This window comes from Sesamum indicum, linkage group LG6, assembly GCF_026168435.1.
Source record: "Sesamum indicum cultivar Baizhima isolate 11 linkage group LG6, ASM2616843v1, whole genome shotgun sequence".
Lineage (NCBI taxonomy): Eukaryota > Viridiplantae > Streptophyta > Magnoliopsida > Lamiales > Pedaliaceae > Sesamum > Sesamum indicum.
The window spans coordinates 19,105,417-19,130,079 of record NC_142662.1 but is presented as its reverse complement, the minus strand read 5'-3'; the positions used below and the strand labels follow the sequence as shown (position 1 = coordinate 19,130,079).

The following is a 24,663-nucleotide window of genomic DNA, read 5'->3' as shown; positions in this document are numbered from 1 at the left end:
TTTTTGGTACCACCGTGTAGGGGTCTTGCAGATTTGATACTCTACTTTATAGCCTAATTTGGTACCATAAAATGGAGCCGTTTTGCACAGCGGAAAAATATAATTTCAGTCTGTAATTTAGAGGTGACATTTTTGGTATTGCAATAATTGAATTTTGTAATTTAGTCATGTAATTTTAAATTTTTTGTAATTTTAATCTTTTTTGCAGTCAATATGATCGGAAAACTTATTTGACTTGCACAATACTTAATTAAATTAGGAATTTCATCTAATTTTGGCAATTTAAATTCTTTTTTAGCCAGCTTTTTCCTTCAAATTATAATTGTTGTACACCGATTTAATGGCTGAACTGGCAGGAATCCCCAGTTTGATAACTGTCACCTCATTATAATGACCAAAATTCTCAATCTAATTAGATCATGTACAAATTATATACAATCGAGAAATTCTAGCTCGGATTCGACTTGATTGAATCTGAATCAATCATATAGCAAATGCAATACACTTGTTGTATAATTGGTGTACGATTCAGGAAAAATAATCAATTATATAGCAAGTGTGATACACTTGCTTTGTGATAGATTTGATACATCAAAACCTGATTCAAGCAAAAAAATTTCCTCTAAAACGGCAAATCAGTAAATGTTTACCGCCAATGGCTTCAGATTTAACAGCCAAGTGATGATTCCGTTAAAAAACTAACGATGGTATATACTGTACAAACGATCATGTTTATATTATATCAAACACGGGCATTCGGAAAATACATGACACAGAACATGCAAGATCCGGCACACCACGGTACCAAAAATGCGATTCGTTCGAAAGGATTGCTATGTTTTAGAAAAAGTTAAAGGCGTTTTATTAAGATTCCTCACAAAAAAATCAGGACATATTCAAAACCATAGGAATTATTATTATACAAGGTTTTGCAATAATACAGACAACAATGTCTGTATATGAATGATGCAATAGTACAACAATGTGTGTCTTCAACAACTTCTATATATCTCCTCTTTTACACACCTTAGGCATGTCCATAACTTAATTCATGCTTGCCCGGTGTTAGAGATTTCAGTCCATCAATCAGGCCCTTCTCGTTACACCGTTATTTTGAATCTTTCTACAGTACTTTTCATCGATGGTGGGCGTTTCTCCTGCAAAACCGGGCACTAGGTGTGGTGATTCTGTGTCCAGAAACACAAGATTGTGTTGTCCAACATAGATTGGTTATGGTTTTTGTAATAACTCAGTCCTCCTCAAACATAGGAATGGAACATTTAGAAAGCAACTTACCTTAGAACTTGTCTTTTATGGTTCAAAACTCGGAACCTGGTCCATTGGAGCATGGAAAGCTCGATATACTGTCCTATCAAGAATACCTCTGTAAGGATCTTCCTTTCTCTTCTGAAGCAGGTACGACATATTTGTCTCGACGCCAGACTTTATCTGCAAGTAGACTTTTCTTGCTTCTTCTCTGTCCTTCAACATCTCTTCTCGTCCCTTTGTCTGAATCGGCTTCCCAAACAGGTAGTATAAACGGCCAGGAATCTTTGGAAGAAGTCCCGGAAGATATAAAGCCTGGTTGGCAACCTCACCGCTCATTCCAGCCCTACGACCAGATACACATTTGATGAAACAAAATGCCTGTCAAACAAATATTAAGATAATATTAAAGGTTTTTGAGTTTAGGTGGTTTACCTGACATTAAACGCTTCATATTTCTTGTTGTCGCTTCTTACCCGGTCGCCCCAAACAGGGATTTTCATGATGTCGTCGTAGTCTAGAATTAACTGTGAGTAAATTAAGAATGTAAGGACACTAATGATGTAAGTTAATAAATAACTTCTTTATGACAAGGAGGGATCAGACTACATTGCAAGAAAGCATAAAACCAATTCACTATCAGTCATGAGCAAGCTTGTCTGATATATTGAAGAATGCTACCTCAGCTAGGTCGTCCTCTCCGATAACTCCAAATGGTACAATTGTCGCCCCAAATCTTGCAGCCATCCTGACAAACTCCGGCTGGTCAGGCCAAAATAACTTATACTCTTCACCCTAACGACACAAGTTCAAAAGGTTAGTACTATTTCAAAAAACACAGAATTCTGACAGCTATTTCATCGTCATCCACAAACCTTCCTGTGCAAAGCCTCACGAGCGCCACCGGGATAAAGCAGCACATGAGATTTTTTCTTGAACAGCTTGAAAAGGTTACTCGCGCTTACGGGCACCGCGCCATACAACCTAAGATAGTCGGGCAAAGAAAATTCCTGGTTTTCACTTTCAACAAGATGTGAAAACAAAGTCGGGTGTGCTATACCACGGACCATAACATTCTTCACCCTCAAAAATTCTTCAACTAATGGACTGAGTTCTAAGCCCATAAGCATGTGGTAGCCGACTAGCAAGACGGGACCTTCTTCTGGCACACCTGATAGGCCCCTCACTATCTTACCGTCTTCCATAGTCGAAAACATAGCTGGACCAGCATAGTTGCGGAACCATCTGCATTGAGTTATACATGGTATCAGCCTCGAGAAATTGTATGCAAAACAAGTTAACTTGGTATACTTTTCACTTCGTTAAGAACAATATGAAATATATCTTTGAATCTATAACAAAAGCATGTCCCAATCGAACAAGAAGCCTGAAATGTTTCGTTATTTAAACTGAAAACATATGAGGAGAATAACATTATGAAAATCTAGGGACGAAGAGTTATGGTTAATTACCCATTTCCCTCGACTGCTTGCTCAAACTCAGACATACTAAGAGGTACAAAGTCCATGACGTAATCATGGTTTCTTGTACGGCGGTAGGTGTTAGTACCTTTAATAATAGTCAACAGATTAACGCTATCCTCCTGCATTAATGAGAATTTGCCATGGGTCAATAAGTTTGAGGAACTACATACAACTGCAAAACAATCACACTGACAGTTGTGTCTTCAGCCTTCCTTGGAGCAAACAAGTGGCTTCTAGGTTCACAACAATCTTATATATCGCTGAAAGAACTAGGACAAAATCCTCACCTACCAATAATATTGTATGGCCGTTGTCTTTGAAGTAGCGCACTTTGCAATTCTGTAACGTTCTCCTAAGCCTCCGAGCCTCGTCTCCACTGGGAAGCATGTTGTCCTTGCCACTGAGGCACAAATGCAACATTATTATCACAAAACAAAATACTGAAAAGAATAGACAAACAGAGATAGGGAAGAAACCTAGCGAGGATGAGTACTTCAGCTTTAACGGCATGCAGACGAGAATTAGTGTAAGCAGCAGCAGTTTTGAGCAGCTTCAATTTCCAAAGCAGGGTTTCTTTGGGTATGATATCAGCCAAGCCCTATCCATATTCCAGTGAAAAGAGTTAGTACTTTTGACTCGATGTGAATTCCATAATTCAAACACAGCTGCACCGCTGTCATCTCTTTTGTTGTTGATGACTTAGATTATCGCAAAAAATCTAAGTGGAGATAGTTTTATACAGTCTGTTGAATAAATTATAGATAAAAACTAAAAATCGAGAGCGATGCAAGAACGGGCTTACAGAAAGACGAGGCAATAGAGAAGTAAGGTTGGCAGCTAACTGTTCAAAATATTGCGAAGGAGGCAGCATTCCGTTAATGTCTACTGCAGCCATCTTCATCGGATCACCTGGTTTTGCAAAGGTCGAATGTCTATAAAACGTATGCAAGAAGCAAATATGCTCAGAGCGCTATGGATCAGAATGGTAGAAAGGAGCCACGTATAGTAAAAATTTGAAAAAAGGTTCGGGAAAAACTTCCTTTCCAACAATGCACAATAGCCGTCAGAAAAACACATAGAATGTTCTTAGTAATATTTTGGATTATAGACGACACAAGTTTTTTGTTTATGGCACATTAACTTGGATGTGCCGCCTTGAATTAACTATTTGTGTAAGTACTTGAGTGACTTGACTCATAAAAGAAGTGAGTATGTACCCATAACGAAGCTTAGGAGATAAGGAACTGTGGTATGAAGTTCATCGGGCAACGCCTCCAATAAAGGCAGCAAAGGCTGCAGTTGCGACCTGCCAAATGAAGTTGCTGAAAGAATGAATAATCAGTTAAGTTTCCCTGACTATCAACTGAAGGCGTCACTAGAGACACCTCAAGAAATTAGAACGAGTTACTCGACATGTTTCTGAAGGCAGACCTGGATTGGCTAATATGACTACAAGGTCAATTTTGGGATTACGAGCTGCAACTGCAAGTGCCAAACATCCACCGAGTGAATCTCCGACTAGATAAATGGGTTTATTTGGGGACGAAGAGTGCTCAGCCCTCACAGTTTCTTCGACCCATTCTACTAACTCTGAAATTTATGAAACAAATAATATCACATGTACAATACCGTCACCAAAACACATGCTGGAAACAAGAGTGAAAAGGCAAGGAATTTCTTCGTATCAAATTCATGGCATAACTCTCTTTTCTACAAAAGTTAGCAGCACGTTTCGAGAATCAAGAATTTGAAACTTTTGAAGGCAATTAAAAGTCAAGACCTTCAAATGGTGTTCGATCCTGCACCGGGATATGCATGCACCGCACATCAAACACCCTGGGATGCAAGAAAAACACTTAAGTAATACGTTACTGTGATAAATAAATGAAATTGCATACAGCCAACTATGTGATTATATGTGTAATCAGATTTGGATCAAGATCCAGTCCGATCTTTATAAGCTCTCCCATTTCAAAAGAATTTGACAAAACTATCACGAAAAACAGCCACAACTTCTCTTTGAGAACAATCAAGACAATTATAAGTTAACAACTCATGTACTATTTAACAACAAAGCCAGTTGCCTTTCATCGGCATCCGCTCGAGACTACTCTGAACCGAACCAAACATACATATAGTTAACATTCCTGATTATCTTAGTAAGACTTACTTTCCAAGAGACTTATGGTGCAGAATAAGGCCAAGTCCAAGACCATCCATTCCTGCATGACCACCCAGACTTAACCACATAAGTAAACACATTTCAGTCCATAAACAACAATACAATCACACATAATTACAACAAATTCAGTGAGAAACCCACGAGTATCAGCTAACATCAATCAATATTTTACCCGGCAAGAAAAGAAGAACAGGTGAATTTCTCAAATAAGGGCCACATGAGATTGGAGTGAACCACCGGGGCGGCCCGCCGTCCGGCTTTATTATATCCTTAGCATAATCAAGATAATCTTTAACAGTTTCACTCCCATATCCATCATCCCACAAAGGTTCCAACTTTTCCTGCTCAAAATCCACTTCTTGTCTCTGAACACCTGAGCTCACCTGCCCATTTCCTGAATCAAGAACAGCCCTTTTCCTCTCCTCCTTCACTCCATTCACAGCCCCATTTACTTTCACAGAATCAGAAGACAAAGCAGCAGTAGAACTCGAATCCCTGCTACCCAAACACCTAATCTGACATCTAGAATGCACCCTTTTCTCTGAACTCAAACCAAAATAAGAGGGCGGCGGTGATAGCCCAAGAGTCTTGATAGCTGAAGCCATGGAAATCGCTCCAACGCCTTCAAGACTCTCACGAACCCGTCTGAGAAATGAACTTCAGACAAAAGGGCTGTCCAGATGCAAACTCTTTATACCCTCACTTCTGCTCTTTTCCGTCCCAAAAATCTGGAAAAGAACAACTCAGAAGGAGCAAGAAGAGGAGTCCTATAATTGAAGATGTGAAAATTCTGCAAGCCACATGATAATTGTTTGTGGTGTGTGAGTTTCGTGTCAGTGCATATGAACAGAAGAAATACTGCAGCTACGCTGAAAGGCCTGCCCACATTAGCAACCACAAACCGCCATGGGAGGAAACCAACAAAAAACTGTCTGAAAGTGACAAAAGGATTTGCAAGAAATAGAGAAAGCCCGAAAGATTTTTTTTTTTTTAAATAATTGGAGAAACACGAGTGATATTGCTTTCAATTATTGAGAAAGAAGAACAATCACTCAATTAAGTTGGAATTTGGAACTGATGACGTCTTCAGTCATTGCAGGACGAGAATGTCACTGGACTGTACTAGATTTAAATGGACTTTAGATATTGAAATCTATTTATGAAGAAAAATATTAAATTTTGGGTAAATTTTTTAAATTATCGATTCAATCAATATATAAATATATAAAAAATATTAAATAACTTATGAGCAAATTATAATAATTCACTTAAAGTAAAACAAAATACTCGGAATTTGAACTATAATCATCAAATTGTTCATGAGATCTCAATCTTAAGTTCAAATATATTATTTACTAAATATATTTTATTAATACAAAGTGATTTCTCAAAAGATATTATCTATTTTTAAAATATATATGCTGGGAAGATGGTAATGTGTGAGTGGATGTCGTGTGACATTGTCACATGACGGTGATATAATTTATCGTTTGCAATTAACATGTAATATTTACCTAAATCAATCATTAAAAAAGATAAAACTAAATAAAGGGCAATTCGTACCAAATTTTGTTTGTTGTGTTTGTTTTTAGTTAGTTTTTCTTTACCTGAAATACAATAAAAACATTATGAAAGTTTGCCCGTGTCTTTACAAGCCACACAATTTAGTATATTTCGACTTATTTTTATTTATTTTATATTAATACAAAATATTAAATCAAATATATATTTAAAAAGTACACACATATCTCTTTCTTTTTCTTTCTATCTATAAAAGAAATAGAAATAAAATAACAAAGTTGATTATTCTTATTCATGTGGCTTAACCGACATGAACAGCTGTTAAATCTAAGTTAGATGCAAACTTCATTTGATTCCTACATCTATTGACCCATATTTTGTCATAACTTAATTATAGGTTACCAAACACATGTTCTTTTAGGATAAATTACCTGTTCTTTTAGATGACATTGGCCTTATATTTTATTATCTATATATATTTAATTCAAATCATTTCCTTTTTTTAAATAATTTTGTATTTTAAATTTAATTAAAATATTATTAATTAAAAAAGTATCTTTTATTTATAATAAAACAAAATGTAATTAGTGAATTAAATAGTTCAAAATTTATTTTTTTACAGACTCAAAGTTAGCTAATAAATGAGTATAGTAAATACACAAAAAAATTTCATAAAAAGCTTTTATTAATTTGTTAATAATATTATGTTATTAACTGTTTTTTCTTTTAGATAAAAATGAATAATTACATATCAGTTTTTCTATTAACATATTTTCATTGAAAATTATCTGTATTTATTTTTTTTATAAAAATGTTTAACGTTTGATTAAGCATATATATATTTGTCAATTTATTTTAAGAAGCAAATATGAGTTATTCGTTATATTATATTTATTGTGTATCTACATTTATTAGTTTAGGGTGGTAAATGTTACATGACGAATAGTTTATGAGAGCAAAATATATTTTATCCTTTCTTTTATTGGCCATCCATTACTACACACAAGGGAAATTATAGTTCAGATTGAATTTGGTTGAATTTAAACTAATGATAAGTTACAAGTATTTATCATAATATTTGATATAATTACAAATATTGTCTCATTGTTTGATAAATTACAAGTACCCATATTCTAACATCTGTCCAACAACAAGCCAAAGCCTCCATTAAATTTTCATTCAATTTTTGTGTTGAACTGACTTGAATACATATTTGGATTATGAATTATAATTTTATCTATTTTTTAAAATTTTTAAAAATATTTTTATGGACTAATATTCTTTGTTGATTATTTGCTTTACTCACTTTCAATTTGTTTCATATATTTTTTCCCAAAAAAGTATTTTTTTAAAAAAGGAAGGGTACAGTATACATCATGAATTATGCAGCTTTAATGTCATCTTTTTTTGTTTCTCTCTCTCTCTCTATATATATATTAAAATAAAACAATTTAGTTTCTCCAAGGTTCGTGGAAACTTATGGAATTGCCTGGAATTTTTTATTTATTGACCAGATCATTGATTAGGTATTTTTTAATTTTTTCAAGTGTCTTAATCATTAATATCCATGATGTTAATTAAGGCTGTAAACGAGTCGAGTTTGAGCTGATTTTTTTTATAATTCTTTTTATTGTTGTTATTATTATAATATTAAATCATTGGATCAAATCACCAAATTTTTTTATAAATTTATAAGTAATAAAATAGATTATTATAATGTATACTATGCTATAAATAAACCAAAATATAGTATGAAGTTTTAATTTATTGTTATAAATATAAACTACTAATTAGTTTATTATAATATAATTAGTAAAATATAAAAAAAATCATACTGATAAAATTGATAAAGTGTTGAACATGAAATTAAATATATAAAATCTTCAAAATAAATATATATAAAAAATAAAAAAAGCTCGCGAGCCGGCTCGCGAACTAATGAACAAAAATAATTGAGCTCAAGATGGCTCGACTCGTTTGCCATCCCTAATGTTAACATCTCAAGAAAAAATATATACTGGATTAAGTATTTAATTGATGTATATTTTCTACGCAGTGATACAATTTTAAATGTTATTAATTTCATTTTAGCAAACAATCATCTGTATGAAAAAAAGAAAAAGTGCAAATTATTCTCCTATTTTTTTTAAAATGAAGTAAATTATCACTTATGAATAATTTAGATAGGAGGTAATATGCTCTTTATTTTTTTATATAAAGTCTTTTTTGCTCATTTTTACATACATAGGGGTAAATTGCATTTTTTCAACATAAGTTGTATAACATTACCAAGTATAAATAATAATTTCTACCAAATATTTGATAATAGTTATAAGCATTTATTGAGAAATTCATATAAAAAATACATCCTACAAGTGAATTTATTACATGTGAATTGTAAACTACAATATTAAAAAATTAATTGACAGACTGTGATACATATGAAAATAATAAATATAAATTATTTCATATTATTTTAAATTAATTTTCATTTCAATGATCATAATTCAATAAATTATTGTAAAATATAATAAATAAGGGTATGTAATGATAATTAATTGAAAATCAATTTATGGGTGTGTATTTACTTATACAGCAATATGATTTATTCTTGTTGCTTTTTTTTTGGGGGGGGGGGGTTACGTATTTATTGATTTATTTAATAAAGTATTATTATATATAAGTATTTAGGTTAATATTTTTTTAATATAAAAGAAAAAGAAGGGTAAATTATAAGGTTTGAGAATATCATTTTGTTTGGTAAATTACGAATACCTTCATATTTTAACGATTGTTCAATAAATAGTCAAATTCATGAGTTTTTGTTAGATTATTATTATTTAGTTGCGGCGAATCGATCAAAATATCATTATGAATATAATTATAATTATATTTTATTTTGTCTATGTGGACAATATTTTTATAATTTTTCAATTTTTTTTTATCCATTTGAATTGGTGTCTTTTTACAAACTTTCAAATATATTTTTGACAAGGAAAAAAAAAATACAAGGGTAAAATTATTCACAATATAAGTCTCAATCTTATGATTATATAATTTTATTAAATATAAAAATATTTATAATTATATCAAATTTAATAGAGCTCCTTGTAATTTATCAAAAATTGGGATTAGGATTATGATTCTAATTGGACAGATATGTCCTCCATAACCGACTTAATTACAATTTCGCCCAAATAGAGAAGGGCAAAACTCCCGCCTCTTTGCAATCAGCGAGGGGAAATCTTTTCAGTATATCGTCAATGGCGTCTTCTTCGTCATCATCGGCGGCGGGGCCGGAGATACCGTGGGTGGAGAAGTATCGGCCTACCAAGGTGGCGGATATTGTGGGAAACGAGGACGCCGTCGGCAGGCTCCAAGTCATTGCCCGGGATGGCAACATGCCCAACCTCATTTTAGCGGTAAGAGTTTAGCCTTCCTTTTATTTCCGCCCCTTAAATTTCCTTAATTTACCTGGTTCAGAATATTCCTTTAAGGTTTAAATTCATTGGGAAGTGTAGTGCAGACTATGCCCCAAAAGAGTAGGACGAATTATTATAGACTTCTGCTTGTCCGTGTTCTTTCTTATGCTCCAGCAATTGTACATCCGGATGTTACTTTCTTTGCGAATTGTTGAGTTTTACAGTTCTGTTGCTTCTCAGTGTTATGTTTATAGTCTGCATAAATGTGAGTGAGGTCTGGTGGGGGTTAGGGTTGAAATTTGGATGTCTGATTTGGAATCCTGCTTTTGGCTTTGGTTTCATATCAAATGGTGGCGGTTCAGTTCCTGCATGTGTGAATTGATGCGCCAAGAATTTAGTATACTGTTTAGTGCCTTTTTTAAGTAAACCTAAACATATTCTCCTGATTATTATGTTACGATTAATTTGAAATCAAATGTTCTCCTGTTTTATTGAAGAATATCTATTAATATAGTCAGTGTGCATTGTCAGCTGGGAGATCCTAGGATCTATAGATGCTTGGGCATGGTTTTCAAGCTAAAACCCAACACCAGATTTATATTTTTGTTCCGGATCATAATCTATGTTTTCTTATTACATGACCCTTAAGGAAGATGTCCCTTAAAGTGATTAGCATTTGAATTTTAGGAACTTTCTATGTCTGCATGTGCAGTACCATTTAAAGATAAAAATTATGACCAATTGGGTCTTTTATATGTTCTCTTTCTACGTTGTTTCCTAAGTTTAATGATTGAATTGTTTAAATTGTTTTTACTGTATAAGCTTTGGTACTATATTCATAATTGTATAAGGAGCAAGTTCTTCATTGGATACCAAATTCTCTCAAAGCACTATTCTTGTGTCCTATTGAGAAACTGTTGTCAATAAGTACTCTTGAATTCTTCTTGCAGGGTCCTCCTGGAACTGGTAAGACTACTAGTATATTGGCGTTAGCTCATGAACTTCTAGGACCAAATTATAGGGAGGCTGTCTTAGAGCTAAATGCATCAGATGACCGGTAAGTGGAGCATTTTTTCACTCTGATTGATGTGGCTTTTGGTTGCATTTGTAACATTTTATTATGCTGCCCTTTCCTGTTCAGGGGGATTGATGTTGTCAGAAACAAAATAAAGATGTTTGCTCAGAAGAAAGTCACATTGCCACCTGGAAGGCACAAAATAATAATTCTGGATGAAGCTGACAGGTGAGTGAGATAGCAATGCCGTTTCTCTCTAACTGCGAAGAATACTAAATACATTTTTTGTTTTGATTTCCTTAACTCATATTTATTCGCATTTTAGTTGTAGTCTAGCTGCCTAACTTTGGCCATGGGCATATTTGTTGCGACATGGATGTGTAGCTGTAGACTTGATTTGAACTTCGTGTGCTTATTCGTTGATTCTAATTCTTTTCATCTGTTGCCCAATTGGATGTAAATTAGTATGACGTCTGGAGCGCAACAAGCCTTGAGGAGAACTATGGAAATATATTCGAATTCCACACGTTTTGGGCTCGCTTGTAACACATCTTCAAAGATTATTGAGCCTATTCAAAGTAGATGCGCGCTTGTCCGGTTTACTAGATTATCTGATCAAGAGATCCTTGGACGTCTCATGGTGGTGGTTGCAGCAGAAAAGGTACAACACTTTCTTTCTCTGAATGATAAAATTATCATGTCGTGTCATACTTTTGGCTGATCGATCGGAGCCAACATTCAAGTATCTTACTTCATATTATATGTGTAATGAAGAGTTGCTTGAATGTTTAAATTTCTAATCCTTCTGACATCAAGCCTCAAGCCAATCTCCATTCTTACAAATTGAAAAATGGTTATGTGCAAGTATCTTAATCTAGATTTTGTGTGGTGCCTCTTAATCTTGGTTTTGCTTTTGATCTTTTGGGATGCAGCAACTACAAACATATTGCTAGTTTCTATTCTATTGCATAGGCAGCCCTGCAGACATTTGCATGATGCCATTTGATTTTCATTATTGTTGTTTCGCTGTGGCTTATAATAAGAGGATTGACTTGTCCAGATTGGGATGATATAAGGTGTCATGTTTTCCTTTTTAATTGAGAAGATCAGTTGGACTTTAATTGGAAATTTGAGACACTTTCTAATGGTGTAGGTACCTTATGTTCCGGAAGGTCTTGAAGCAATTATTTTCACCGCTGATGGTGATATGCGGCAGGCATTGAACAACTTGCAAGCGACAAACAGTGGGTTCGGTTTTGTCAATCAAGAAAATGTTTTCAAGGTCACCATGCTTGAACATAACCACCTTCTTAGTTTTAGTTTCAAAACCAAATGCAATAATCATAATATTTGATTGGCGGCCAGGTTTGTGATCAGCCCCATCCCTTGCATGTGAAGAACATGGTACGGCAAATACTTGAGGGGAAATTTGATGATGCATGTGCTGGGCTGAAGCAGCTTTATGATATGGGCTATTCTCCTACGGATATAATCACTACCTTTTTCCGTATTATAAAGAACTATGATATGCCTGAGTATCTAAAGTTGGAATTCATGAAGGTTTGTCCTTGCTCTCAATACCACTTTTGCTTTCTTTTCCCACAGTCCTTTACCGCGCATCACTTCTACTGGGTTTTACAGGAAACTGGATTCGCCCACATGAGGATTTGTGATGGAGTCGGTTCTTATCTCCAGATGTGTGGTTTGCTGGCCAAACTTGCAATGGTACGAGAAACAGCCAAAGCAGCTTAGTTAACTGGCAAATGTAATACAACATTCTGAGCCCTTTCTGGCGTAATAGCTTCTGTTGGATATGCCTAGTTTATAGTCTGCCTGCTGAGATGATACGTTCCGAGTACTCGCTATACTCTGGCGACTATTCATCAATCTATTCCAACAAAATGAATTGCGAATGCGTATGTGTAATTTAAGTAATTGAGAAGATCTTGCAGTGCCCTTCTTACAATATGGCATTTCATAAAATTAGTTTACAATTTATTCCACCCATAATACTGTGATAAGTGTAGTTTATGCACCTTGTCTCCAGTTTGATCACAAGTTGCACAAAGGTCAAAACCAAAACTGAATCGATTTTAATTCTTCTTGAAAGGAAAGTAAACATGCTCAACAAAGCACACCAATAGTGCTCCTTTGTTTACTAAATTAGGTGGGGTTTATTGATAAAAAAAAAATAGGTTGGGTTGTTCTAAATAATTTTAATTTTTATTTATAAACCATAATGATTAACTATTTCGTACTTGGCTTGGATTTCTACACCTTCAAAATCTTTAAAAATAAAATTTAACCATCATTTATACTAAATATTCCCATTCGGATCTTGGGTTTGGATCTTAAATAGGAATGTAAATAATTTTTTTTAAAAATAATTTAGCTTGGTTATTAATTTAATCAAGTTTAAATGAACTTTAATTGTATTAAGTAAATAGTTTGATATTTTTTAATATATTTTATTATTTTTATACTAATTGAATCGAGTTCGAAAGCTTATTAAATAAAAATTTTTTCTCAATTATAATTTGAAAAATTTTATTAAGTTAAATTCAAATGAGCTTTAACCCATTACATGAAGATCCACTACATGTTGGGCCTGATCCATGTAACACTATTTCTGATAATAGAATTTGGTTTAATGGGCTCAATAATAGTAGCATGGGCTTGAAAACCCTGGGAGAAAAGTTCCAACAAGGGTACTGCGTCGTTTCACTTGAGACAGCAGTATATATTCGCCGGGGCTTTAGGGTTTCGTCTACAGCAGAGAAGAAGAAGGAAGCGGCGACCTCAGACAGATTCACAACCATGGTTCTCAAGTAACTTCCGCACTCTCTTTCACACACACCCCCTTGATGTGTTCATATGTGAAAATCATATTGTTTAATGATGTAACATAGTAATGTGAATTTGAATCTTCTGTTATTGTTATTTCTTCTTGCATATTGAAGATCAATTTGTATGTTCTGAAATGTCTGTCGTGGTTTTATGAAAATGAGTTGTGTTATTATCTGTTACTAAGCGACCGGATGTTTGTTGAGCTTCTATTGGTTACCCCTTTTTTGGTTTTTGTTTTAAATGGGTTTGTATGATGCATGTGCGTCATTCCGTGTTTATCTCGGTTTCCTTACTGATCTAGGTTTTATTGTTCTTGCCTTACATTTGATTACTCGTATGTTGCTGAAAGAAACCATTTTTTGGTAATAGAAAGGTGATACCAGTAACTTTATAGACTGCCAGAGCTGGTATGTTTGCTACCTACGGAATGTAGCAATTTTGCAATTTGATTTTGTATCTCTGCTGTTTCAATTATGTATATCCATCGATCCATTTGTTGTTCATGGTCTTTCATTCATTGAGCGACTGCATTTTTTATATCCATAAGCTCCCTTCTAAGTCACCTCAATGTGGTATTTGATTTAAATTCATCTTGACTATTAATTTGTTCCAATTATTTACTTACTATTGATATTGGGTTATCAGAACAGAGCTGTGCCGTTTTAGTGGTGCCAAGATATACCCTGGAAAGGGCATCAGGTTTATTCGCTCAGATTCCCAGGTGGGTTAAAGGGAGGTGGTCTTCGCAATGCAGTTATATTCATAGTTATTCTGCACGTTGAGGTTTCTTTGGCAGAATTATGTATTGTTCGGTTTTTTGTGCTTTGAAACATTTATCAACTTTTTGGAAGTGGTATGAGAAGTTTCTTGTTCACTCTTTCCTCCTATACCTCTAAGGTTGTTTCTTATGCGTTTCAGGTTTTCCTCTTTGCTAACTCAAAATGCAAGAGGTATTTCCACAACCGCCTGAGGCCTGCAAAGCTTACTTGGACTGCTATGTACCGGAAACAACATAAGAAGGTATTGTTCCTCTTGATTTGATCCTCGGACATTTTGGAACTCTTCATAGGTCCACTTTAGCTAAAAGGTTTCTTTGACTCGTTCATAGGATATTGCTGCTGAAGCTGTGAAGAAGAGGCGCAGAACCACCAAGAAGCCATACTCAAGGTCCATTGTTGGTGCCACTTTGGAAGTTATTCAGAAGAGAAGAGCTGAGAAGCCCGAAGTCCGTGACGCAGCACGTGAAGCTGCCTTACGGTATGTTTTGGAGTTAGAATGCTGGATGATAACATGCCTGCAAATGTTTTTCGGGTGGTGTCTTGGATAAAATTTGCATTTATAGCCACATTTTCTGAATTTTATTTTCTTATCTCAGTGAAATCAAGGAGAGAATCAAGAAAACCAAGGATGAGAAGAAAGCTAAGAAGGCAGAGACGATGTCCAAGCAGAAGACTAGCAAGGGTAGTCAACCCAAGGGTGCTATGCCTAAGGGTCCGAAGATTGGAGGTGGTGGCGGCAAGCGTTAAATTTCTTTCTCATCTCATCTCATCTCATCTCACTTTTTGTCGTAACTTCTCTATCAAGCTTATTGGAATGGATATCCATCTATTCCATTAGTTTTTTGTACTGAATCGGTGCTATTGTTTTTTGTTCTTAAGCATTAGCCTGTAAGGCTGTTAGACATGGGTTTTTATCTTTATAGAAATAGCTTGTGTTCTCTGATATTTACAATCAATCCCTTGAGCAGTTCTTGAGTCTCTTGGTTGCTTCTTCCTATTTCTTCCCAAGATATTAGTATTGCGCCTCCTTGATGAGATGTTTCTTTCGTTAAAGCTGCTTGTAAATTTGTTCACCCGAAGTTCTACCAACACACTAGAAATTGAAATATAATTTTTATTCGATCAAACATTTCTTGTTAGGTTTGAGTTTTTGATATTTAGATAAGAGGACTTGATCATTAGATTTGGTGGAATAGGCTCGAACTATGGGACTTAAAGTCTTCAACCCTAGCCAGTCGAAGAGATTATTGGTTGGGGCAGAATCCTTGGCTACTGGCAATTGTTAGAATCGATTGTCCATTTATAAAGTTGTATTGAATCTGCTCAGCCTCGTGGATGTCAAATTTAGAATATTATGACCTTTTAATTAAAATTTGGAATCAAATACCAGAGGCATGTCATTTGCAGAAAATTCAAACCCTAACAAAAAGTTGTTGATACGAAATTCTCAAATCCACTACCCTAATTTTATTATTAGTTGATGCGCCCTAATTCAATGGTGGACAAAGTTTTTGACATTGGAGTTGATTGAATTCTTAGGTGTTAGGTTTAACATTAATCCTTGCTGTTGGCACTAATTTATTGCTTAGTTTTCCCACCACAAAGCTAATTTGTATATCTAAGAACCACTAGTTGTTTCACCCATTTGCAGTGGTTGGGATTTCTTTTTTTTCTGGATGATTGAAGCATACTTATATAGTTACATTAATATTCTATTACGTTAAAAAATTAAGTAATATGTTAATTCAATTAATATATTAATATAATTAAAAAAAGAATAAATTACAATAACTTTTTTTGAGGTTTGGTATAATTACGAATATTTCTCGTTGTTTGAAAAATTATCAATACCCTTTGATTTTAACGGCTATCTAACAATTAGCTCAATCCGTTAGGTTTTCATCAATTTTTTATGGTGAACTGATCAAAATGCTCTCGTGAATTAAAAATTATTTATTTATTTTTGTAGTTTTTTTAATTATTTTTTATGAACTAAGTGGATAATTTTTAAAATTTTTCATCCATTCGTACGGTTTTTAATAAGTTTTTAATTTAAAAAAAATATAATAAGGGCAAACTTGACAATTTCATACCTCAATTCAAGGATCATATAATTTCATTAAACATTAGTGAGGTATTTGTAATTTTTCAAATGATGATGGATATTCTATCCATTGTAATTATATCAAATCTCAGGGGAGATCGCTGTAATTTATCCTTAAAAAAATATAAAGTATATTATTATAAATTTATATAAAGTGAAGCAAACACCAATAATATGTTATAATTGGCATGATAATATTGTTAATTTGTAAACAATTACTTTTGGATGCCAATACATAGTGGAATCGATAGATTGGATTGAGTAGAAAAAGGAGCAGTGATTCTATCCCACAGAGGAGTATGATGGAAAGATTTTAGGCCTTTGGTATGTATGTAAGATGTATGTGGGGTGACTGTTTTTACACTATTTCTTATCCCCAATTGAAAGCTTATGTACAATATATGCTTCTTATATTAAGTTTAATTTTCAAGTGGCTTATCAAGTATTATGAAGACTAGAATGAACATAAAGTTGCCTCATACGCACGCCATTATTGCTCGCCCAATTAGCCTCGGCTTCGACCATAAGCGTTAGGGCGAATGTTTCAGTATATATCTTTTTGAAGTGTTATGAAAATTAGGGTGAACATGAGGTTGCCTCACACGCGGGTCACCGCCACCCACCTGACCCGACTCTGACTCCAGCCATGGGTTCTGGCGCTAGGATGAATGTCTCAATATATATCTTTTTGCAGCAAAAATATTTGAATTTACCTTGTATACCTGTAACTACTAATTCATTGCACATGAAATTATTTTTTTTACCGTTTTAACTGAGGTTTTATGATCAAAATTAATTTTGCATTAAATGTTGCTGCTTCTCCTCACTTCAAACATAATACAACCAACACCAACACCACAACAACACAAACATATGAAATTTCCTCTTTATCTCTTGATTTTCTCTCCCAAAATCCGAGCTTCTGTTCTTCAATTTACTAAAAGGAGAGTGAGTATTGTTCGAATTGTTCTTCAATATAGTGCAGTGCGGAAAGAATAGAACCATCTTATCCTTATCCTAGAAGAAGTTATGTAGTGTCGGTGCACTTGAATATGGGGCATATAATTTCTTCAAAGGCAAATAGATGAATTTCTATCATTTGGTTGGTAATTTACTTTAGATCGAGAGTTGTTATGATACCACTCTCTTGTAAGTTTTGGATTCAAATTTATGCTATAATAGCATATCTAACTAATTTTTTATTTGTTCCAACGTGTTTGTTTTATGAACTGTTACTAAATTTGATTGATTTTTAAAATTATACTATGATTGAAAATATTTTTCAACATAATATAGGTATGCTAGAATTTAAATCCATAATTTCGAACTTGTTCTAAATCCTCTTTTACAATAATCAAAAAAGGGGTATTTGATGCATTTGATTTCAGAGTTTCTTTTCTTACTTGTATTCCGTTTTATTTCACTCTCTAATTTCCAATTCCTTTAGTCAATGAGGCCTAGCTTTATTAGTGAAGTTGATGCCCCATAATTTTAAATGTCATGAATTTGAACCCAGCCATGTGTGTGGGATGTTGCCACTGTGTACTGCATGGTAGAAGTTGATGTCTACTGTAATAGCAAGTGTTGTTGAGCAATATATAATTATTGTAATATATAGTCCCTATTAGATATTAATAATAGTTTATCATTCTTACTTCAAAAATCATAATAATAAAACTGAAGGTAAATCGCACAATATTTAATGATTTGCTGGCAATTGAAAACTCAAAAACCACCATCAAATTAAATTAAAAGATTAAGAGTTTCAATCCTACGAATATATGTATTTAGTATACTTTTAATGGTAGTGTGTTGTTTCTTTGTTTATTTTAAATGTGTTGGTTGATTTAGAAATATGGATGTATTACATATTGAAAGTTGTAGTAATAGTATATTATTTGATTTATTATTGATGTATTTCCAAAAAAAATAAAAATAAAAATTTGAACCACCAAATATATATATATATATATATATATAATTACCATATTTTTATAGATTAAGAATATATAAAATAATTTGGAATAAAAGCAACATGATGAAACAAATAAAAAATAGTAACAATTTTAATGTATTAAATAAATAAAAGGTGGACAATTCAAAATGTATCTTGTGATTTTTCTATATTAACTTTTGTTCTCTATATTATATTTCAAACATTGTACTCATTTACCTTCATTTTTATAAAAAAGAATATCAAATAAAAAAATGGAACCCGAATTTCAATAAAAATAATTACTTATAATTTTCTATATTTTATACATACATCAATTTGCTACATGCTCACAGATTCAATCACTCCTGCGTATTTCACCAGTATATATATATATATATATATATATATATACTAGAGAAGCTATAATTATATCATTACATCAATATATCGATAAATATTGAACAATTAGATTGTATATGAATTTGATATATCAATATAAGTGATAATTAGATCGCTCTCTCCTAAAATTTGGTATAGCTATATGTCGTCCCTTTGAGATTTGAGAAACTATATTTAGTACCTCTAATATTTATTTCTATCTAATAAATAGATTTTCATCAAAATTTTCTGATATTAGCTTAAAAGAAAAAAGAAATTGGATGTAAATTCATATTTACCCAAATGGATTCATTACTGACTTATTGTAGGTCGAATATATATATATTTTTTTTTACTAAACTGCCTTTATAAGGACTAAGATATACCTTTTCACATATATCAATGTGTAAAGATGTAAAAAGATAATTTTGGCCAGAAAAAAAACTAACCCAAAAAAATTGGGTTCTTGACTAAACCTCCACCTTCGGAATTTTCTTGGGTTTCATACATGCATTGCTGATAATCGAAGAAAACCCTGCTTCAGAGCGATTGCTCCGCCTAGCGCATCTTGCTATGCTCTCGGGTTTTATATGCTCGGTTCTATATAAAAATTTATTTGGCCTGTAATAAAATTATTTGGGAGTAAGTATAAATTTTCATTCATTTTTTTTAACATCAACAAATGTAATAAATTTTGATTAATGAAAAAATTAATTTATTGAATAAAAATAAATATTAAAAATATTAAATATAATTTTTCAAATTCAAAGAACTGTATAATTATATCAAATATTAAAAAAGAAAAATATAATTATCCTGGATATAATAAAGAACCATCGTAGTTGGCCGAATTAAATTACCTAGAAGGTAGGGTGGGTGTGGGGGTGGGGTTGGAATGGGGATAGTACGAAAGACAATTGGGCAGGCCAATTAATTAGCTGTCACAGCGTTGCCCCATTCAAAATCAAACTCCCCAATTGCCAATTGCCAATTCCGCTTATTTTCCGCGTCTCTTTCTTCTTCTTTAATTATCATATACTAATAAAATTAACTCTCCCGTACTTATAAATGATGGTTAATAATACTGTTGTATTAATTTTTTATAAAATTAAAAATATTCTTCAACTAATAAGATAATTAATTTATTTAATTTTTTAAATTATACATTAAGTGATAACTTAGTTTTTATTTTCTTTTTTTTATGTAATCTTAAAAGTTGTGAGTTCAAATATTATGAACGTGAATGTGTACTTATTTTTATAGTCATTTATTATTATTTTTATCTTATTTAAATATATTAATTTATTTGAATTATTGATGTATCGACTCAATTCTCAAATTTAAATGTATGGATGATGTAATAAATCACGTATTATAAAAAAAAAAAGTTAATTTTCGAAACGTAATAATAAGTACAAGTTAGTATTTAGAATCAATTTGCATAATTCATATTTACGGATCATAATAATTATTTTTAATCTCCTTTTTAATAAATAGAATAGAAAATAAGATAGAGAGCAGTCGTGTGGGAGTGTTAGAATTAATGTGAAAACCACATTTCATTGCTTTTCATTTATTTCAGTATAAAAATTACTAGAAGAATTTGATCAGTGACTCTTACAATCGCTATGAGTTATGAATATAGATATTTAATTTATCTTTAATAGTAATATATTATTTTTTGTTTTTATTATTTATATTGGTATTGATATTAATATATCGATTGAATTAATATAATTTATTATTATTTTTATATTATTTGATTCGATATAATTTGTTAATGTTTTGAATCGATTTATTCTTTATAAGGAAAAAAGAAGTTGGAATTTACACTCATAAATAAACTAATGCAATCTTAAACAAGAATCACCTTTGGCTATAAGAATCCCATGGAACTTCCATGTTTCTCTCTCTCTCTAAAGTGAACAAATCTTAATAGATCATCCTGTCCTAAAACTCCAACACCCCATTTAAATTGAAATCTCCAGCCCCACCTCCTTAACCTCCCTGTTCTCTCAACCAAATTCTTGAATTCTCCTGAAGTTAATCTAGACTTTTGCACATACATACAGAAAAGTACAAGAGCTATACAAAGTGCCCACTTTGCATAGATAGTCTAAAGAATGATGGGGAATGGAGATCTGGAGAGAGGCACAGCAACAAAGAACAGAAACCAGAGCTACCCACAGACTTACTATGCAGCAGGAGGGGGGAGAGTGTATGATATGGAGTATTCAGACAGCCAGTGGACTTCTTGGCTGGTGCCCATGATTGTTGTGGCAAATGTTGCTATGTTTGTGGTGATCATGTTTGTTAACAATTGTCCCAAGAATCATGATGGGCTTCAAGGTGATTGTGTGGTTAAGTTTCTTGGGAGGCTCTCCTTTCAGCCCCTCAGGGAAAACCCTCTCTTTGGCCCCTCTTCTTCAACGTAAAGTTCCACTCTTGTTATCTCTCTCATTCATTGCTGATTTCTGTAGATACCCATCTCTGTATTGATGTAATTTGTAAGTGGTCATGATTTGTGGGCTTTTTGCAAGTTTATGTGATTGAGTGATGTATGTAGAAACGTTCGTGCTATTTTGTCTGATTTGGGATTCTTGAGTTTGGGGTTGATTAAGGAGCTGTGTTTGCCCTTTTGTGTGCTCTGTGGATTAGTTGTGGGTGTTTTATTTCCTGCAACTCATGAATTTCTTGTTTCTGAAAATGTTTTTCCTATGTAAAGTTTGATAATTGGATTGCTCTCTATGAGCAACTTCTAATTTCCTATTTATGGTCTCAGCATCTTAATGCGAACCATCGGATACCTATGTTGGTTTTTCTCTGCAACTTATTCCTTTTCTATATATGATCTTAGTAATTCAGTGCAATCTTGGATATTTCTGTTAGAATTGTATGTCTATTTTTGACTTCCTTGTTGCTTGCAATTGGTTGGACTACAAAGTTTATGATAAGCAGCTCCCGTTAGAGATATGGTCTTTTGCTACAAAAATCGAACTTCACTAGTTTGAGATGTTCTATTAAACAATGGGTTAGCTATTTGTACTCAACAACCACTTGCTTTGAAGATTCATGCAGACTGATATAATTAAGTTGTAGTTTTAACATTTGAATATTGACAATGTTCTATGTAATTATTTCTAGTGGTCTTGTTAGAGAGTATCACTGTTATTTTATCATTATATGTAATCTTCATCCCAAGTTTTTAGGGCCTTTGGTTCTTTGGGTAGTTGAACTTTCAGCTTTTGCAATCCTTTGAGTACTTGAGGTCACCAATGATATGCTATGGCCTTTCCTAACTCTTGTCTCCTTGCAAGAGAAATTTATATTACCATACCACACAAACTCAAGTTCGCCAAGCTTTTTATGGCATAAAAGATCAGCTTAATAGTGAAAATATGAAGGTAGTTCGGATGTTAGTACGGACAAAAGTAAAAGAACGAGAAAAATAATCAAGTGAGAGTGCAATCTTTCCATAGGTCTTTGTAAAATTCTTGCTTGTACCTTTTGATGAAACAATAAAAGTTGCTTGTACTTTTCTTTACCATCCATCGGAAGAAATTTTGGAAATTCCATGGGGTGGGCGGTTGGCATGTGCACTCTTAGATTATCACTTAATCTGACCATTTGCTTGACGGTTGACACTCACATGATAAGAAAGATTTCCACCTTTCTTATTAGAAAGAAATTCAATTACTCTTCTTCTTTTGCAGACTGGAAAAATTGGGAGCACTTGAATGGAACAAAATAGTGCACCAGAACCAAGCATGGAGGCTCATAACTTGTATCTGGCTGCATGCTGGTGTTATTCATTTACTTGCAAACATGCTGAGTTTGGTGTTTATTGGAATTCGTCTGGAGCAGCAATTTGGATTCAGTAAGCATCTTCAGTATCTAATTTAAGCTACTTTGAAGCAAATTCAGCATCTGTTATGCATTTAAAGATGCATATGTATTGGCCAACTTTTTCAACGAATCTGTATATACATATTATTTTACACTTGAATCTGAAATCCACTGTCTTAGAGCATTTAGTCCATGTCAATCATCTACTTAACGAAATTCCTTTCAGTTTTTATTCATTCTCATCTCAACTGTTCTGAAATGTGTGATGCAGTACGAGTAGGGCTGGTTTACCTGTTGTCAGGAATTGGTGGGAGCATACTGTCTTCTCTATTTATTCAGAGGAGTATATCTGTTGGAGCTTCTGGTGCTCTGTTTGGACTTCTTGGAGCGATGTTATCCGAGTTACTTACCAACTGGACAATTTATACAAACAAGGTAATTCTGCAAATACTTGTCTGTTCTTGTTCTTATACTTTCTATCAAGTGTAATAGCGTACTTAACCAGGATGAAAAGGAAAACCCATATTTGTACAGACAAAAAGGGCAGAATGTTTTAGGCTAATCACAGGTTCGGCTAAACTTATCAATAAGTCTTGTTTTCACGCAAGCTATATCTCACACAAGCTTGTGAGATAAAAGATCCTTAACCTAGAATTAGATTATCTGGCATTCCGTTTCTGTGTTAGTGACAAAAACTTCAATTGTCTTGGCCATCTTTCAAGAAATTTGAAAATTCTCACTCATTATTATTAGTCTTCTTGTTCTAATAGGCTGCAGCATTGTTTACCCTGGTGGTCATCATCGCAATTAACTTGGCTGTTGGAATTCTTCCGCATGTCGACAATTTTGCACATATTGGAGGGTTTTTGAGTGGTTTTCTTCTTGGCTTTATAATACTCATCCGGCCCCAGTTTGGTTGGTTGGAACAACGAAATCGTCCCGCCGAGACTCGCCTGAAGTCCAAGTACACATTATACCAATATGTTTTCTGGATCGTTGCCACCATTCTGCTGATTGTCGGGTAAGCAATCCTATTTCTAGGTTTACATTTTCATATCACTGTGCAAAATACCATGGCATCCTAGTCAAGCTTCAAATATAAGTGAAGCACACGATAGATTCCGAAGTATAATTTGCTATACAGACATGTGCTGCTGAGTCGACTCTAATTAGCTACTCCTGTTCTAGCAAAGTTTCATTGTGCCGTATTTAAGTTCTAACATGATTTCTCAATGTCAAAAACTGAATGTGTACCGTCTTTCATCTAACTTTGCAGATTCACAGTGGGATTAGTGATGCTGTTTAAGGGAGAAAACGGAAACGACAAATGTAGCTGGTGCCATTACCTAAGCTGTGTGCCTACATCAAGGTGGAGCTGTAACAATTGATTTTGGTATCTCAGGAGTTCTGCTTTTCTATATTTTTGGCCTCCATATCGACTCCAACTATATTCTTTGCCATACAAAATTCTTGATGTTTATATGCTGTATCCCATTGTACATGCATAATACCCGACATTGATAAGGCTGTGCCCATCTTGTTCCATTTAACAGATCCAATTATTGTATTAACTCTACACATCCTAATGTAAAACTATTCTTTTGTTGTAGTACAAGTTTGTTTTCCTAATGTTGGATTGAAGCATGTCTTGTTGAAGGTTTGTTTTTCTGATGTGGGCCTGAAACTTGTTGTCTTTGAGAAAGTTCTTATTCAAACTAGGTCGGCTGAACAAAACCAATCATAGATAAATGTGATACACTTGCACTTGTTTTAAACTGTACACCAAGTTAATTACATATGATTGATTCATATTTGATTAAACTTTCATGCTTTCAAATTCAATACTACATGATAAAACAAAGTTTTACATGTAACTAGCAACA

At 33.4% G+C, this 24,663-nt stretch overlaps 4 protein-coding genes across 5 annotated transcripts; 3 read left to right on the top strand and 1 right to left on the bottom strand.

The window, feature by feature from the left end:
- Window positions 1–838: 838 nt before the first annotated feature.
- On the bottom strand, window positions 839–5,952 carry PES1 (Esterase/lipase/thioesterase family protein). 2 transcript variants are annotated; one of them, XM_088882040.1, is made up of 14 exons: window positions 5,105–5,952; window positions 4,921–4,972; window positions 4,531–4,586; window positions 4,182–4,340; window positions 3,968–4,072; window positions 3,553–3,659; window positions 3,227–3,348; window positions 3,042–3,150; window positions 2,739–2,869; window positions 2,142–2,511; window positions 1,948–2,061; window positions 1,702–1,793; window positions 1,297–1,612; window positions 839–1,187 (listed from the first exon to the last, which is right to left on the bottom strand). In XM_088882040.1, the coding sequence occupies exons 1-13, from the start codon at window positions 5,535–5,537 to the stop codon at window positions 1,312–1,314; spliced, it is 2,151 nt and encodes a 716-aa protein (XP_088738166.1). In that variant the 5' UTR covers window positions 5,538–5,952; the 3' UTR covers window positions 839–1,187; window positions 1,297–1,311. The 2 variants fall into 2 exon arrangements, with proteins under 2 accessions (XP_088738166.1, XP_011081015.1); XM_011082713.3 differs by having other exon boundaries at window positions 839–1,157; window positions 5,105–5,950.
- Window positions 5,953–9,665: 3,713 nt separating this feature from the next.
- On the top strand, window positions 9,666–12,856 carry RFC2 (replication factor C 2). Its single transcript, XM_011082714.3, has 7 exons — window positions 9,666–9,875; window positions 10,826–10,932; window positions 11,017–11,118; window positions 11,356–11,551; window positions 12,044–12,172; window positions 12,256–12,450; window positions 12,532–12,856. Exons 1-7 carry the CDS (start codon window positions 9,717–9,719, stop codon window positions 12,640–12,642), a joined length of 999 nt encoding a protein of 332 aa, XP_011081016.2. The 5' UTR covers window positions 9,666–9,716; the 3' UTR covers window positions 12,643–12,856.
- Window positions 12,857–13,564: 708 nt separating this feature from the next.
- Window positions 13,565–15,494, top strand: LOC105164136 (large ribosomal subunit protein eL24). The gene is made up of 5 exons (XM_011082715.3): window positions 13,565–13,718; window positions 14,383–14,458; window positions 14,656–14,757; window positions 14,846–14,994; window positions 15,113–15,494. Exons 1-5 carry the CDS (start codon window positions 13,708–13,710, stop codon window positions 15,261–15,263), a joined length of 489 nt encoding a protein of 162 aa, XP_011081017.3. The 5' UTR covers window positions 13,565–13,707; the 3' UTR covers window positions 15,264–15,494.
- A 5,316-nt stretch (window positions 15,495–20,810) lies between these two features.
- LOC105164137 (RHOMBOID-like protein 2) lies at window positions 20,811–24,409 on the top strand. Its single transcript, XM_011082716.3, has 5 exons — window positions 20,811–21,365; window positions 22,648–22,811; window positions 23,052–23,215; window positions 23,551–23,801; window positions 24,057–24,409. The coding sequence occupies exons 1-5, from the start codon at window positions 21,058–21,060 to the stop codon at window positions 24,166–24,168; spliced, it is 999 nt and encodes a 332-aa protein (XP_011081018.1). The 5' UTR covers window positions 20,811–21,057; the 3' UTR covers window positions 24,169–24,409.
- Window positions 24,410–24,663: the final 254 nt, after the last annotated feature.

Excerpts from the sequence above, each read along its gene's own strand:
- RFC2 (XM_011082714.3), top strand. The coding sequence starts at position 9,717 with ATGGCGTCTTCTTCGTCATCATCGGCGGCGGGGCCGGAGATACCGTGG. Across the intron at positions 11,119-11,355 it reads ATTCTGGATGAAGCTGACAG|TATGACGTCTGGAGCGCAAC; the intron begins GTGAGTGAGATA and ends GATGTAAATTAG. Across the intron at positions 12,451-12,531 it reads TAAAGTTGGAATTCATGAAG|GAAACTGGATTCGCCCACAT; the intron begins GTTTGTCCTTGC and ends TGGGTTTTACAG.
- LOC105164137 (XM_011082716.3), top strand. The coding sequence starts at position 21,058 with ATGATGGGGAATGGAGATCTGGAGAGAGGCACAGCAACAAAGAACAGA. Across the intron at positions 21,366-22,647 it reads TTTGGCCCCTCTTCTTCAAC|ACTGGAAAAATTGGGAGCAC; the intron begins GTAAAGTTCCAC and ends CTTCTTTTGCAG. Across the intron at positions 23,216-23,550 it reads GGACAATTTATACAAACAAG|GCTGCAGCATTGTTTACCCT; the intron begins GTAATTCTGCAA and ends TTGTTCTAATAG.
- PES1 (XM_088882040.1), bottom strand. The coding sequence starts at position 5,537 with ATGGCTTCAGCTATCAAGACTCTTGGGCTATCACCGCCGCCCTCTTAT. Across the intron at positions 3,349-3,552 it reads CTCTATTGCCTCGTCTTTCT|GGCTTGGCTGATATCATACC; the intron begins GTAAGCCCGTTC and ends GAATATGGATAG. Across the intron at positions 2,512-2,738 it reads CAAGCAGTCGAGGGAAATGG|ATGGTTCCGCAACTATGCTG; the intron begins GTAATTAACCAT and ends AACTCAATGCAG.
- LOC105164136 (XM_011082715.3), top strand. Across the intron at positions 14,758-14,845 it reads ACCGGAAACAACATAAGAAG|GATATTGCTGCTGAAGCTGT; the intron begins GTATTGTTCCTC and ends ACTCGTTCATAG. Across the intron at positions 14,995-15,112 it reads GCACGTGAAGCTGCCTTACG|TGAAATCAAGGAGAGAATCA; the intron begins GTATGTTTTGGA and ends TTCTTATCTCAG.